Below are 16045 nucleotides of genomic sequence, written 5' to 3'. Positions count from 1 at the left end.
CTAAGACACGGAATAGAGGTTTAAGCAAGAGCTGGACTCAACAAGCCTCTCGCCACTTGTCACCAGCCCATTTGCTCCCTTTTTCTCCAAGATTCCGAACTCAGTATTATGTTATGTACGTATGTATTTGCGTGGCGCGCTGCTTGGTGCCGTTTACGTTTTCTTTTGTCTTACAGAACCGAGGATGGGGTTGGTCGAACGATGGCCTAGGTCATGTATTGTCTGATGACATACGATAATGGTAATAACAGTGATGATAGTGACGATGATAATGTTTGTTTTACTGAGTTTAGATATGCCCGTGACTAGGTTGTACATAGGTATGTATGTAGGTATGTATCAAATCGGTTTGGCCAGGTACCTATGTAATTTTGGTAGAAGTACATACTACCATGTAATGTACGAATTAGCTGAACATGTAACCTGTATGTATATAATGTAGTGTAAGTGGTCTATGTAGACGTCTTTCTTTGATAGGTTGATATTGAAAATCCAGCCAGCCATCAGTTACCTAACTCCACACAAGGCTACATCATGTAAGAAATTCAATAGGTATGTCCTTTTTAAGTATGTATGATCTTCGTATGGTGCCGGGTCTAGCCCTGCTGTTAATGGTAACGAACCGGGAGTCGACTTGGAAATATTTGGATGAACAAACCATGAAAGGCGGTGAGAAGTAAGAGAATACTAATAGCCGTTCACCAACAAATCCGTAAATACACCTAACTTTATCAGATGCTACCTATGTTAGGTACATACCTATGTATATATCGTATTCTTGTAAAATGTGAGTTTCTGCATGTGGCGGCGTAGCATTTAAAATACCCAAAATGTACTTAAGGCAAGGATATAGAAGTAAGGTACCTAGCGTAAGACCCTGAAAGATGCATGTGGGCTGGGTAACAGAATCTTGGGCTACAAATCAATTAAGCAGGACAGTACCACGATGTATACACAAATTGAAGAAAGTGATACGTGCAAGTAGATTCATACTAACTGGTAGAGGATAAAATACTTTAGGGATTTTATCGGAAGACTTGTGATACTTGTATAATACAAAGTTTAAGCTAGGAAGTTACGTGTACATACATACATGTACATAATGGACATAATAAACATAGTACCTACCTCCTAGGTACATGTACCTATTGTAGGAACGTTTGCATTGAAGGTAACGACTTAAGCGATTCGACTTTTATTATTATTATTTTTTTTTTTTAATCTTCCTCTCGTCCTTTATTGCCAAACCCTTCTTCCCCATAGGTTAAGTTAAGTACATAATACCCTCGCTCCATAACGCAGGGTTGGTCTCCATCTGGGAGTCCATCTAGGAGACTGGAGGCGAATTCCGACCTTTCCAATATAAACCAAAACTGTCACTCTGTCTTCCTAATTTATCAATTCGTCTTTCCAATCGACATTTTCCCACTTAAGAGATTGTCCCGGTGCTGTGCTTCCGTGGGTTCTCGGTTCTCATCGTTGATCCTAGACAAACGGACAACTTAGATTTGATCACAGACTCTCGAAAGTAGCCTGGTTGCTAGCAGCGACGTGACAATCGTTGTCGAGTTGTCCCCCTTCCTCTCTCCCTTCCCCTCTACTTCAACACTCGGAAGCAGATATCCATCACGGTTCACTATGGCTTCTGCAGTTGCTACCGGTGTTCCGCGCCAGAACCCCGCCCTTCGGCGAACCATGACATCTACCACCGCGGACACCGATGTCTCGTCGCCTTCTACTGCTATCGGGTCTCCAATCGACTCTCCTCGGCCCTCCGCATCTTCTACCTCCCTCTCCTCCATGTCCTCTCTCGAACCTAACAGCGCTCTTCATGGGAAGCTCATTGACACATACGGCAACGATTTCGAGATCCCCGACTACACCATTAAGGATATCCACGACGCTATCCCCAAGCACTGCTTTGAGCGATCTGCTGTCAAGGGCTTCTATTATGTCTTCCGAGACATCGCCCAGTTGGCCATCACTTTCTACCTATTTCACACCTATGTGACCCCAGAGAATGTACCGAATGCCCCGGCTCGTTTTGCCTTGTGGGGTTTGTATACCTTTCTCCAGGGTCTTTCTGGAACCGGTATCTGGGTATTGGCACACGAATGCGGCCACCAGTCCTTCAGCCCTTCCAAAGTTCTGAATGACACTGTTGGTTGGGTACTACACTCTTCTCTATTGGTCCCGTATTTCAGCTGGAAGATCTCGCATGGCAAGCATCACAAGGCAACTGGCCACATCGAGCGCGACATGGTCTTCGTTCCTAAGACCCGCGAAGAGAAGGCCAGCCGCCTGGGCAAGCTCGTTCACGAACTCGCTGAGCTCGGCGAGGAGACGCCTATTGTGACCCTTCTTACCCTTGCTGGTCAACAGCTTATCGGGTGGCCCAACTACCTTCTTAGCAACGTCACGGGGCACAACTTCCACGAGCGCCAGAGAGAGGGACGTGGCAAGGGCAAGAGCAACGGCTTCTTCGGTGGTGTCAATCACTTTAACCCATCCAGCCCCCTTTTCGAGGCCAAGGATGCGAAACTGATCGTCCTAAGTGACGTGGGCTTGGCTATCACCACTTCAGTCCTGGTCCTGCTCGGCAATAAATTTGGTTGGGGAAACCTTTTCGTGTGGTATTTCCTACCGTACTTTTGGGTCAACCACTGGTTAGGTAAGTCCACTTTGCTTGTGTGCGACTGCTTCTGTTGGGTAGATTACTGACCGTGAAATAGTTGCCATCACTTTCCTCCAGCATACCGACCCGTCTCTGCCTCATTATAAGCCTGAGTCATGGAACTATGTCCGTGGCGCTGCTGCGACAATCGACCGCGAGTTCGGATTCATCGGTCGCACATTGATGCACGGCATCATCGAAACACACGTCCTTCACCACTACGTCTCCACTATCCCATTTTACAATGCCGACGAGGCTAGTGAATCAATCCAGAAGGTAATGGGTCGCCACTACCGGTCGGATACCAGGGGTGGTTCGCTTGGCTTTATCAAGGCCATGTGGCGCAGTGCCAGGATGTGCCAGTGGGTTGAGCCTAGTGAGGGCGCCAAGGGTGAAGGAAAAGGTGTCCTATTCTTCAGGAACTCGAATGGCTTGGGCACAAAACCGATGAAGATGAGCCCCCCTCAGAAAGAGATGAAGATCGGCACAGAGGAGTAAGGGAACCCAGTTTGACCATCTTAAAAACCGACACGGCCACATCAGGGTTCTGCCAACTGCGACCCTTGGACAACAGTGTAACGAGGGTTGGATAGTGTCGAGCCAGGAGTGTATACATCAAACGGCAGAGCGCTTGGCTTCGAGAGCTGAATGTTAAATTATGGCATTCATCGCAGCTAGCAAAGGCGCGATTAAGAGTGAGCTCCCTATTCCTGCACTAAGAAGCAGAAAAAAAAAGGTTACATGAAAAGGGTGGTTCTTAAAATGAAGGGTGCGAAATGAAATAGATAGACTACTAGAAAGCTAGCCATGATGATAAATGCAATACCTTGAGCAACAGTAAATTAGGGTGACTTTGAAACCTATTCTGCAGTTAGATGTCAAAATGTAAATCGAAACAGCGGGGATGTAGATATTTAGGAGATAATATGACATGAGGGATTGTTTCCGGACGATCCGTGATCCGGATATGTATTTATGCCAACCGGGTGTAATAATACAACCTAACCCCTAAAAGGTCCACGAATCATCAATTCTCCCCGCATTCCATCGTACCGGCGTTATAGATCTACGATAAGACAATATTAGTGTATGCTTGTATGCTTCCCGCCCGGACGGGACTACGTAAACATATTACTTTAACCTAGGTATGGTATATATGGCATATATTGTATATACCTACCTATCTTCATGTATATTAGGTATGTACTTATTTACTAATACTGATCCCATATCCGAATGAGCAACGACTTTGGCTAATAACATCAAATAGTAAAGTAAGCGAATACGATGATTCGCTATATTGACTGGGGCAAAGTGTCTTCCATGCTTTATTATACATAAGTTGATCGACATTATCAAATCAAGTCTCGAAGAGATAGTCGAGCCGTAATTATTGACCGATTAGCTACGTTGGCGTTCGCATACCTGTATCCTGGCTGCCATTATCCCGCATTTGCGTCCGTTTTTGTTTTCGCATTCGGCGGCGACGCCTTTGGCTAACTCCATCTGCGTTTTTAATACTTGTATCGTTGCCTGCCTTCTGCTTCTTGCTAGCGGGTAATTCGCCGACCGAGGAGAAACTTATGGAGGAAAGCTTTCTCTTTTTCTTTCTCTCGGTTCCAGACGAAGAATCTTGGCCAGTTTGACTATTACCAGCTACTGTAGCTGTAAAGAGATGTCTTCGCGGTTCTCGTGGATTTCGTGGGCTTTCTAGGTCCACAGATGGTATCTTCAAAGATGATTTGACCAGTGACTTAGACGACGGCTTCGTCATATCCGCTGTTGCGTCTCTGGGCTCAACCACCTCCGTGATGTTGTGTAGCCATGCAGGCGACTGGCGCAGTACGTAATTGAGCGTCTCTTCCCCTGACCCATCTGATTCCGGGCTCAAGCTTGGGGTAGCTTCGTTGATTTCCTTGAACGAAATGGGTGGCAGCGGAGTAGATTCATCGTCATCAACTTCAGAAACCACATCGTATTCTGCGCGCTCCTCTGCCGACATAAATGGTAGCACAACTTCTATATTAGTCTTGGTCGAGGTTTTGGGTGGAATGAACCATTCAGGGTTGGCTTTTGTGTTGATTGGCTTGGAACTGAGATGCTCTAACCCGACGGACATGCTCTGACCCCTTCCTGGCGCCAGCGGTAGTGATGATGTCTCACAGGACAGTCGAGCCGGAATGCCAGAACTCAATTCGCTACTGCTAGTAATGCTTGAGCGGTCATCGTCAGAATTGCGTCGCTCGTTAACATGCCGAACCGAGGATGGAGCTTTGGTTCGTCGATTCATTGGACTCGAAAGCGAAGCACAGTCAGCTATTAACTGTCGCGTAATTAGTGTAGAAGTTGTTTCGGATGCTGTAGATGGTGATGTACTGCCGTCGAACTTTGGTGTTGGCACGCGGTAGGCAGGAAGTTTTCCTCGGGTTCTACTACTTATTGGACCATAGGAATCAGTTTCTTGGGAATTAATACGTCCGCTAGGGCTTCCGGTAAGCACATACTGCTCTGTTCTCTCTGCACGTTCTGCTCGTTCTATTGACTTCCGGTTTAATAGTGCTGCTTGATCTGGATCTACCAACGGGACTATACAATGGAGTTCGTCTTCTCGTGAATCAGTGGCTGTGCATTCTGGGGTGCCTGCCGTCCTCGTGTCCTGGTTCATGCCTGGGGCGAGTTGTATAGAACTGCCTTCGTTTTCGCATGGCTTTGCTTTATCCGGGCAGTAATCCCTTAAGCATTGTCTTTCCTCCTCTGAGTCTGACTCGTAGGTGAGTAGATGATATCTGAGTACAGCCGTTTTCTCTGCTTCGGCAATTGTCGCGTCGTCTGGTGGTCCGTAGCCAGGCATATAATTGCCCTTTCCAGGACCATCAGATATCCACCCCTTGAATGGATCTACACCGAGCCAGAGTCTGTCAGTAACTTTAAAATCAATCATAAACCCGGTTTCATATCTTTCTATCCACGCCTGTGGTTCCCACCATGGCTTTCTCTCGAACTCAATTGGTTCGCTGTCCTTTTTATTGCCTTCGCCCTCTCGAGATTCATTTGAATCAGAATCGGTTGTATCAGTGATAACGCATACGCGCCTCGAATGAGATTTACCAAGCTTGGATATCCTAGGCGACGTAGTAATTGATTTCTGCTCTTGGGTCCTGAGGGTTGGCTTGTTGATCGGGGTAAATGATGTTGTCGGCTTGGGATAGGATCCACTACGCAGTTTCCAACCAGGACTTAACGGCGATGACATATTATTAATACCTTTCGATGAATTCTTGACCCGGGCTCGTCTAGGGAGAGATAACGCATCATCTGAGTCTTCGCTCGATTGCTCTTCATCATTTGAGGCTGGTTGATACTCGTCATCTGAGTAGTCGGATTCTTCATACAACGACTCGGATATAATGTCGTCTTTCTCTGCAAATACAGTTAGTGAAGTTGTGCTGATTATTATTATTATTATTACGGGTAATAGCGAACCTTTCTTCTCGAACCTGACTTTCGCAGCCTTCTTTACGTCTTTGATTGCTGTCGTGGATGCACCAGAATCCCCTAAGTTTTCCCGATGATGGATTACTTCCTTAGACCCCTTATATTTACTTTGGCTTTGGTCTTGCTCGGAGCCGTGAAGCTCATTAGAGGCCTTAGATTGTGTGGGAGTACTCAGAATCGACTTCATTTTGATATTGTTAAGGGGAGACTGTCTTTGGATGCTGTGTTTACCTCGCGAGGTTCGTTGTCTTGATGGAGTGGTCCTTTGCTGAGCTATAGCTTTGGCTAATTCGTCGCTTTCTACTGGATTACTGGAATTATTATTGGTGTTCTGGAACTTACAGGAAGATGTCCCCTGATAAATTTTCTGCGGCTGTTTTATTTCAGCGTGTTGCTGGGGAATCGTATGCTTCTCATTAGTGGGAGTACTTTCATCAAGCGGAGGTAGCGAATTGCTATTTGGACTGGTAGGAGATTTATTGTGGTGTTTCTGCTTATGTCTATCAACAGAGGTATGACCTCCTCGAAGCGCAATACTATCTCGTCTTGTTTTCTTGTTGGGTAGTGCTGAATCGGTCGGTAGAGAAATTGTACCTTGAGCTTTCTTGTCGATGGTGCTTAGGTGACTATTAACTGGATGTAGAGAACGTTGTTCGATAGTTTTGGAGGGCGAGTATTCAGATGTTGATACCTTGCCACCTAATTGTTCTGCATCTGATCCAGACGATGAACCGGCTATCGTTATAATCTCAGCGCCGGGAGGGATTTTGGCTGGGGTGCGTTGCCAGGTAACAGGATGAGGTTGTGACGGCTTTTCGAGAGGCAAGATTATTCTTCCCTGGGAACGACGGACTGAAACCTCTGCCGAGTTCGCGAGGATGTGTGCTGGCGTCGATGAGCCAACATCTGACCTGCGCTTAGATTCAGAATAACATTTTCGTGTGATATGGGAACTCGTATCCTCGTTACTTGACGAGTCAAGTAGGATAATTTGCTTATTTGGGGGGGCTGTGGCTGGAGTGTGTGGGCGAGAGTGCTGAGGACCTCTAGAGATACGGGTACCTTGGGAAGAGCCCATAAGTACAGACAGTTTAACAGCAGGGCGTTCCGGTGTCAATAGTTGCGCGCGCTTAGGATTTATCGAAGCTGCTGTGGTGGTTGTTCTTACATCCGTCGAAGACGAAATGCGGTTATATGGAGCAGCAGGCGTAAAACTAGTTCTCTGGCGATCATCGGTCTCACTATCAGAGATCACTTCGTACGGATCCCGTCGGCTATCACGAGGCGTTTGCTTATGATCGCTCTCCAGGTCACCTGAGTTCGTAGCCTTGACTTTTGTTCTATTGCTAGACAGTTTAGATGCATTGGAATTGCCAGACGAACTGAGTGGTCGCGGAGCTACTGTTAGCCCACGGCCCCCCGTTTCCTGAAAAGCGGTAGGTTTTGAAGACCTGGACGAGTTTTTGATAGCTGGGTTTAGTCTATATCGAGACCTGCTTAAATCTTTTACAGCTGGTCCGAGTTTAGGATTAGGTAGATGTGGCTGCTTTCCCTTGTGTTCGATTGTAGGAGTACTCGGTTGAGTCAGAATAGGTGAAGCTAGGGTAGTCTGTTTAAATCCAGAGATGTTTGGTGAACCTGCCTTAGAATTTGAAGACATGATGACGAGGTAATATCATATGGGGGGTGCCGAAAGGTGGTGTTGGTCGGAAGAAGTGTTGTAGTGAGGAAGTAGTGGTTTGAGGTGAGGTATGAAGGTAAATATGAGCCGGTATAAGAAAGGATGATATTATGCAAGAAGTTGAAAAAAAGGTACGTAGAGGGATGTGAAAGTGATCCAAGGCCGAGAAAACAAGACAACATTGACCATGCGGTGCCAATGTTGGTGATCTTGAAGCCAAGTATGCGGGCACACTGACTTTTACATAGGTGAGCAGAGAAGCCCTCTAAAGTTACTTACGCCAATAAGGGCAAGTATCAAGATAGTGATAGAGTGAGAGTGACGGAATGTTAGAATGTTAGAGGAAAGTAGGTGATAGCTATTGGTAAATTTGAGATCAGCAAGGAAGGTATAAGTAAGGTAGGTGAATATACCTGAAGCAAGATTCACATCCGCTTTCACTTTAGAGATGTCGTTGCTGCAGTGCTATTTGGCCCTTGGTTTTCACACATAGCACATATACCGAGGGAGAAAGCAACCTCTATCACACCAGCTACGCGAAAACTGGGTGTATTGCACGTACATAATGTACTTAAGTGATGAACAAGTGATGGAAAATAAATCACAAAACTCCAAGCCAACCTTTCGATCCGGGTTACCAACTTGCTCTTCGCAAACCACACAATCCACGGGCGCATTAAGTCGTAGTTACTTGACTCTTAAGAAAGTGACAAGAATCGGAAGGAGAAGTATTAAAATTAAAAGATAGCTTAACTATCTAGGTTCACATCGGAATAAAATATATACCTAACGTATAAGAATAGTACATTTTGAATAATGTGCAAAACATCAATATGACGGGTTTGCATGTACACAGTGTGTAAGGAAAAAAAAGGCTTGAAGCAAGGATTTCAGTTGTTATAAGAGGCTTTTAAAGAATGACAAGTCATATTAAGTTATCATGTAATTATTAAAAGTCGTTGAGGCTTGTTGTACAGTAAATATTATCGTGATATACGTTGTCTAAGCTACTTAGGTAGGTAGGTAACATAGGTTGCTTTTGTTTTGTGAAGAAGAAAAGGAGCGCATGTATCTGAAGACGAGACGCGAATAGGTAGACCATATAGATGTACCTAATGCATGTATACCTATTTCACATTTGCATGTTCAATGTTCCCAACGACATTAAGCACCAACCTTGGTGTAGCATGCATACCTAATGTACATCATCATAACATACCCCTATATGTACCTAAAAGTATATCTTGGTTTTTCTATTATTAACCACGATCCATCCGGCTGGGTCATGACATCCACCTTCATACATTAGCATTAGGTACCTAAGTATATATCAAGATGAATTGTATATGGAAGAATTAATCCTTTAAGATTATCGCAAAACTTGAAACCTGTCAAAAATATGCCTGTCATCGTACACGATAATTCATGGCCCAAGATATATGTATACAGGTGCGTTTGAGTTGCCTAGCTTGGCTTGGTCAAGTACCATTTGAGCTGTTTTCAGCCAGCACTTTAATTAATATAAATTGCAGTAAAATAGAAGACTCTGTATATGACATCAAGTATATTATCTAGCTAAGGTCATAGAGGTGTTCTCGGTTTGAAGTACTCTTTGAAGGTATCTAGTTCCTCGAGGTTTAACTTGTAGATAACCGTGCAGCACACAATCAACAAGTTTGGGAATCGTCGAGTCCAAAAACTTAAATATCCATCGGGCAACGGTCCTACCATCTTCTTCAGTGAGTCGCTCATATCACCGTAATGAAACCTTTTATTCCTGAGCGCTCGCAGCAGATCCAGAAGTCTCGAACCGGTGTATTTGCGCTGTCTTCCCAGGCTCTCCACGAATTCCTTAGGTAGCGTCTTGAGAAAATCGCCGCGGCACACTTGAGGGGCGCACGCTTCGAGCTCCGCTAAGGCTCTGGATGGTGGATCTCGAGGCTCAAGCTCAAAATGGTCCGATACATCACAAAGAAAAGCAAGCCGTTCTTTTGCCGACCAGAAGAACGGATGGGACATGACATCCTTAGCCGAAGGTCGGGCCCTGGGATCGGATCGAAGCATCGTCTCGATTAGGGCTTTAGCCTCGTGTGCAACATCCCCTAGTACATCTAAAGGTTTGAGGCTGAATTGACCCTTGCGGATATTAACTTCTCGCATGTACCGATCGCCACAATCGAAAGGGTGTAGTCCTTTTGTGAGTACGTAGAAGAATACGAGCCCAAGACTGAAGATATCAATTGAGCGAGTAGCACGGCGATTAGGCATAATATCAGCGCTAATCAATTGACTCGAGTCACTATGCGTGCTGGTCATAGACATCGTAGAAGATTCGCGCGCGTCGTCGTCGAGGAGGAGCTCAGGTGCCCGCCAACCCGAAGTCCCAGCGGCGTGGGCTGTAGTCGCGCCGAAAGATGATTGGCCTCCTTCGAGCTTTTTGCACAATCCAAAGTCCGATACGAGAAGTCGCGGCTTACCGTCGCGTCCCATAGTGACTAGGATATTCTGAGGTTTCAAATCACGGTGAACAATGCGAAGGTCATGAAGGAACCCTAGACCATGAGCAATCTGTAATAAGACTCGGGGTAGATCCATCTCGCCGGCCCGAGCCAGATCCTGGAACATGGCGGGCTTCTCGATAATGTCCGAAAGTGAAGCCTGGCACAACTCCAACGCAATGTATAAGAAGCTATCGTTCTTCGACATGGCAAAATATCGAATTACTAAATGAGTGGGTTAGCAGATGCTGGGCGAAGAGATTAATAAAGGGGGTGACTGAGCTCGTACCATTGGGATGATGATCACTTTCGAGTAACAGCTGGGTTTCCTGGGTTGCAATATCCCAGAATTGGGTCAGCATACGCTTAACAGCAACATCCCGTCCGTGGAATTTTCCAGCGAAGACGATGGTACCGTTACTGCCCATACCAAGCTGTTCGTCTTGGTTGACCTCGATACCACCGATCTTGACGATCGGGCCGCTTACATCCTCAGGGTCATTATTCATGGTTGTAATATTCGGCTCAAGCTTGGATGGTAGACCGATATTCTGCAGGCCAGGGATTCCATCTCCAGCTTCAGGGGAGGCGTTCTCCCCTGAGCTTTCAACAGTATCGCGCTGTTTCTTTGCCCCCTTCCGATGTTTGACACCTCCTCTCCGGCCGCGGTGGGCCTTCTTCTTTTTCTCGGGCGACTCGCCCTCGGTCTGCTGTTCACGGTTGTCGTCTATATCTGCCGGCTCAAACTCCACCGTGGATATGATAGCAGGTACAGCTTTTTCGGCGCTTTCCCTTGCAGTTACTAATAGTTCCTGCTGCTTCTCATCTGGCTCCTCAACCGACACTTGGACGACTTCAGCGGCTACTTCCCGTGGCGGACCAACTGCAGGATCTGTCGAATGTACGTATGTCACAGTATCGAGATACTGCTTTGGCTTAATGCGGCGCTTGGACCATCTAACCAAGTCCTTGTAATAGCGGAACAAGAGATAGACGATGACGGGGAATAGGATCGGATTCATCAAGAAGTCGACTGTCTTATCGGCGGCGTACTGCGGAAGAGCAACGATGCTGCCAACGATGCCTGTAGGATCAGCTTCCGTATCAGGCAGCGGGGTCGGCACGACAGATTCATTATCATCATTATCAGATTCCGGCGTGAAAGGTGAGGAAGGCAAACTCGGAGGAATAGTTGGCGGCCACTGTGCCACGGTTCTTGCATTCCCTAGGACATGAGTACCAACCAACACCTTGTTTGCCCATGTAGTATCGAGCGTATCCCAAGGATTCTCGGTGTCCCATCGGTTTCTATGGCTAAGCTGTGCCGCGGGGGCATCGACAATCAAAGGGTACGACCAACCAGACATGGCATACCAGCTACCAGATTCAGTCTGGTTGAGAAATACGCTATGACTTCTGACGCGGGCAGAGTCTTCATCTCGAGCAGGCGGGACGGGCTGAGGAAGTAGGACAAGCTCGGGGTTGCTACCGGGAGGAGCATCTTCTGGTCTAGCGATGTCGAAAACACGTGCGACGGGGACAGAGAATTGAAGTGCGAAGGAGGTGGCTCCAGCAGGATAGGCGAGCGCATAGACTTTGCCGTCATGCTGGCTAGTAAAGTAGCGGTTGTCTTGCGTCGCTCGATACTGCTGATGGAGATCATTATCGAAATTGTTTGGGCCCCATTCGGCATATTTAAGTGTGGCGATCTCCCTACCGTCATCCGATCGGTGGATGGTAACGATATACTCTGTTCTACTTAGAGTGATGGTGCCACTATCACTGCATTCTTCATTGTCAGAGTCAACGAAACGCCCGTTCGGAGGGAAGCAAGTAGCACTTTGATCAACCTGCGAACCACCTTGTCCGAACCACTTAAGAACGCGACCGGTCGCCGCGTCTAGCGTGATCATGGTCGTTTTCTTGTGACCAGTATAGACTACGGGTGGGTTCTGAACAGCGTAGGAGCCGAACTCTTCGACTAGCTGCTTCATCGTTAGGCCTGTACTCATCAGGCCGTTGCCAAAGCCAGATGGTGTCCAGACGTAGAGGGCACCATTACGGGTTGGCTCGACAGCCCAAATGTAGTCATCCAATGGATGATGATCATAACCATCTCGCCTATCAGCTACGGAGCTATTTGGGCGACGGTGAATGGTTTCGACGATAGGCTGTTCAACTTGGAGATGCCAGCGCTCGTCGCCGGACTCGCGGTTAACAGCATAAAGATGTCCATCGACGGTCGCCAGAAGAATGTAGTCTTCCACTTCCCACTTCTCCAGATTCCGCGCAGTCTGCGGCGAGGAAAGCCCAGCACCGGCGAGCAGGCTGGGCAGATATCTTGGAGAATTTGGTGCTCGAACGGACGGAGCCGGAGCCAAAGTTGCGAGGGCGCTCGCATCGTTAGGAAAAGGTACGTTTCGGAATCGCTGCTTATTGGTAGTGACACTGTTCCTGCGGCTAACAGCTGGGGTCTCGTGATGGTTGCGTGCTTTGGAGGGCGTAGCGGCAGCGAGGTTGCCTACGACTCGCTCAGCACCGAAGGACTCGTGTCGGGGAATAGGGATATCTCGGCCGTGAACGTCATGTTTATTCACGGCTATATTTTCATTGTTATAATCGTTTAGGAGATTGGCAACGGAAGCTGGTTCCGGAGGGGATTGTTGTCGGTGTTGCTGCTGCTGAGCATCGACAAGCTGGAGCCAAGGTAGAAGGAAGACGGCTAAGGCGAGCAGAACCTTGCGCTGTTGAACGACGAGCCGTCCCTCGCCAGGAGGCCGTCGCAACATATTGAAGACGTCAACGTGTAATTGTCGATAGCGGTATTCTGAAGGGAGAGTAGAGACGGATGCGAGCGGAATAATTGTCGGCCGGATTACATCAAGGATAGAAATAATAGGCGTAGGATAGAAATCGATCAGTACCTGCCTTCGAAGTAAGGCGAATAGGCAGTAAGAAGATGTAGAGGTACGAAGCACGGGAATTGAAGTTCGATGGTATGTTGGATACGAGATAGATTCGAAAGACCTTGGGTCGATGGACCGGTCGGAAGAGGATAAGTCGAGGATGTCTCGGTTCAATGAACAACGGTTTCGTAGTTCAATCGTACCTAGTGGATAGTGGATAGTGGATCTGATAATAACGTCGACGCCGATATTTACAAGTTAATGTAAAGTAAGAGTGTGATAATAATATTTCGTCTTCTTCCCTTGTTCGACTCCGCTAGCGTTGATGAATGGCACATGAATAAGGGACGAAAGAGGGAGCGAAAGAGAGAGCGAAAAAGATAGGTAAGAACCAAATCAACAATAGTAAATATGCATATGTTGGTTGAGTCTGCAGTCTGAAGGATTATTTTTTTTCTTCTTTCTTTTCGTGATGCGACGTGGTGAGACGAGCCCTGGGCATAAGCGGTTAGACTAAGTTGTCATTTCGCAGCTGTTCTTCATGAGATAGGGAGACCAGTAATTCGATAGGATCTCGTCGAGGACCGCCACGGATAATATGCTCAATACGGTACGGATAAAATGGATGATTATGTATATGTACATGTTATGCAATGCTTCTCACTAAATGTAGGTCATGTATTATGTACAGTAGGTGTATAAGTGTGTGTTTCCATGGGCTATTTTAAGCCAGGATGAGATTGCCGGGGTTTAGAAGAGGAGAACATGTAAATTTAATGGATGGTTGTTAGGTATCTTAGTTGGCTAAGACTAGTGGAATTCGCGAAGCGGCCCGGCTTCGCCCGCCTCCGCCTCCTCGTTGGTGCCACAGGCGCCACAAATCCCTTGGTCCGTGTGTTTCCATGTATCTGTAGGTCTAAAGGGAGGCGTTTCCCGAACTCTATCTTTGAAATTGAAATTATCGTATACGAATACAGCACTCGGGTCGTGGGCAACGCGTTTCAAATTAGTATATTTCATTAATCCGATTAAACGATACAATTAAGGCCATTAGGACCTACTCGTGCTTGGTTGGTCGGCCATATCTTTCAACTGCTTAGCAATACTTTGGTACCCGAGGCATACTCCGAATCGAGCCAATGTATCTATCACCCGTCGTTGTACCCCACAGCTACGAAGATGTAACCCTATAGACATAGGTAAGAAGTTGCTCTGCTTAGGCGTGTAAGCGCCTAGCAACAACACAACAATCATATATGCCCTAGCCTCGTGTGGGAAATCAGCGTCGGATTTGGCTGCAAGGTACGACTTCTGACCGCCTCGTTTATTATTAAGCATAGCGGTTAAAAACGCAGCAAGTATAGGCGCCTTAGCTAATATTTGAGGCCAAGAGGACCTTAGGGCGCTATCAATCCAGTCCGTATTACAGACATCTTTAACAGCGCAAGGCGTATCACCTAGCGCTGTGAAAGAGTTTGGGTTAAATTTCCCGAAAGCGGGCGGAGATGCTAAGGCAGAGAGCTCGTTGCGTAAGACGGACGCGTTGAAATTGTCCTCCTTATTATACTCCTTCTTTTGGAATAGCAGTTGTATGCCAGCTGCGCTCAAGCGTTCTCGAACGAGTGGCTTTTCTAGGACTTTGGCCATCTGCGCCATCCTTCCGCTTGTACGCTTATTGTTTGATGCCATTCCTAAAAGCCATCCTTCCATGAAACGCTCAAAGGAATAGCCGTTTCTCCGTTTTCGCCGCCAGAACTTATGCGTGTCGGCTGCAATCCTGTCTATCCCTGCGTAGCAAGTTGGTACGGGGTTATTTTCGACGTTATCGTCAGGCTCGTTGTTAGATTCATCGTCAGATTCATCGTCAAATTTATCGTCAAATTCATCGTCAAGATTATCTTGTTGGTTTCTTCCTATAAAGGAGGGGGAAACAGGAGGTGTAGTATCAGAGAGGTCGGATAATTCAGACGTAAGATCTGAGAGGGCTACGTTTTGCCCGTATATAAGACGGTGTTGCGGAAGGTCAGGTAGTTGGGTACGTTGGGCGATTTGAGGGGGTGATGAAGGAAGACTTGACGGTAACGATGATATGTCCATAGTGAAAATTTGATTTATTTTATAATTATAAAAAAAATTATAACCGGAAATAATTGAAGTTAATTAATTGCAATTATAACAAGATTAAACGTAAATAAAACGAGTAGTAAAATTTTTAGCAAATCTTTTTAAATATTATTAATGTCGTTTGAAAGGAAAATGTTCAAAGTTGCCTCAGATTAGAGATTCGAAAATGTTTTGGGGGGTTGGAAAGTGGTGTGGCTGGGGGAGGTACTTCCCCCCAAAGCAATTATCGAATTTCTAGTCTGAGGTCACCTGAGATAAGATGGTTGGTTCGGTTGGAGGCTGACACATCTTACGGAGATCTTACAATTGATAGGAGGTAGGTATGTAGTGGATACATATGTATTTGAAATGTACAGTAAATGCATTATTACCTATGCATGCATGAGGATGTATACCAGCCCGCTGCTGTTTTATTTCATTTGGCTGAATAATCGAGCACGTGGATATCATAGGCGGCACTTCTCATTTTCATTAATATGTAGAGGCTTAACCAACGGGAACTTCCCATCTACAGCGCCAGGACACAACACACTTCATCCGATCGTTGATAAAACCTATAAAAAAATAAAAAATAAAAAAATAAAAAAAGGATTCAAGGTTACTAGAGTTGATTTTATTTCTTATATTATATTCTATATATATATCTCTAAGGCCGAAAGCTCTAATC

General features: G+C 46.3%; 3 protein-coding genes across 3 annotated transcripts; 1 reads left to right on the top strand and 2 right to left on the bottom strand.

The window, feature by feature from the left end:
- Positions 1-1638: 1638 nt before the first annotated feature.
- Positions 1639-3172, top strand: GL218_06809 (Delta(12) fatty acid desaturase; the record flags this gene model as incomplete). Its single annotated transcript, XM_033583538.1, has 2 exons — positions 1639-2671; positions 2733-3172. The coding sequence occupies 2 exons, from the start codon at positions 1639-1641 to the stop codon at positions 3170-3172; spliced, it is 1473 nt and encodes a 490-aa protein (XP_033432981.1).
- A 907-nt stretch (positions 3173-4079) lies between these two features.
- On the bottom strand, positions 4080-4964 carry GL218_06808 (uncharacterized protein; the record flags this gene model as incomplete). Its single annotated transcript, XM_033583537.1, has 1 exon — positions 4080-4964. One exon carries the CDS (start codon positions 4962-4964, stop codon positions 4080-4082), a length of 885 nt encoding a protein of 294 aa, XP_033432980.1.
- Positions 4965-9431: 4467 nt separating this feature from the next.
- GL218_06807 (Serine/threonine-protein kinase/endoribonuclease IRE1) lies at positions 9432-13137 on the bottom strand (the record flags this gene model as incomplete). The annotated part of the gene is made up of 2 exons (XM_033583536.1): positions 9432-10573; positions 10638-13137. The coding sequence occupies 2 exons, from the start codon at positions 13135-13137 to the stop codon at positions 9432-9434; spliced, it is 3642 nt and encodes a 1213-aa protein (XP_033432965.1).
- Positions 13138-16045: the final 2908 nt, after the last annotated feature.

Source organism: Daldinia childiae (assembly GCF_008694065.1).
Source record: "Daldinia childiae strain JS-1345 chromosome Unknown Scaffold8, whole genome shotgun sequence".
NCBI classification, from domain to species: domain Eukaryota; kingdom Fungi; phylum Ascomycota; class Sordariomycetes; order Xylariales; family Hypoxylaceae; genus Daldinia; species Daldinia childiae.
Note: the sequence above shows the minus strand (reverse complement) of the source record. Positions and strands in the feature narration are given on the sequence as shown.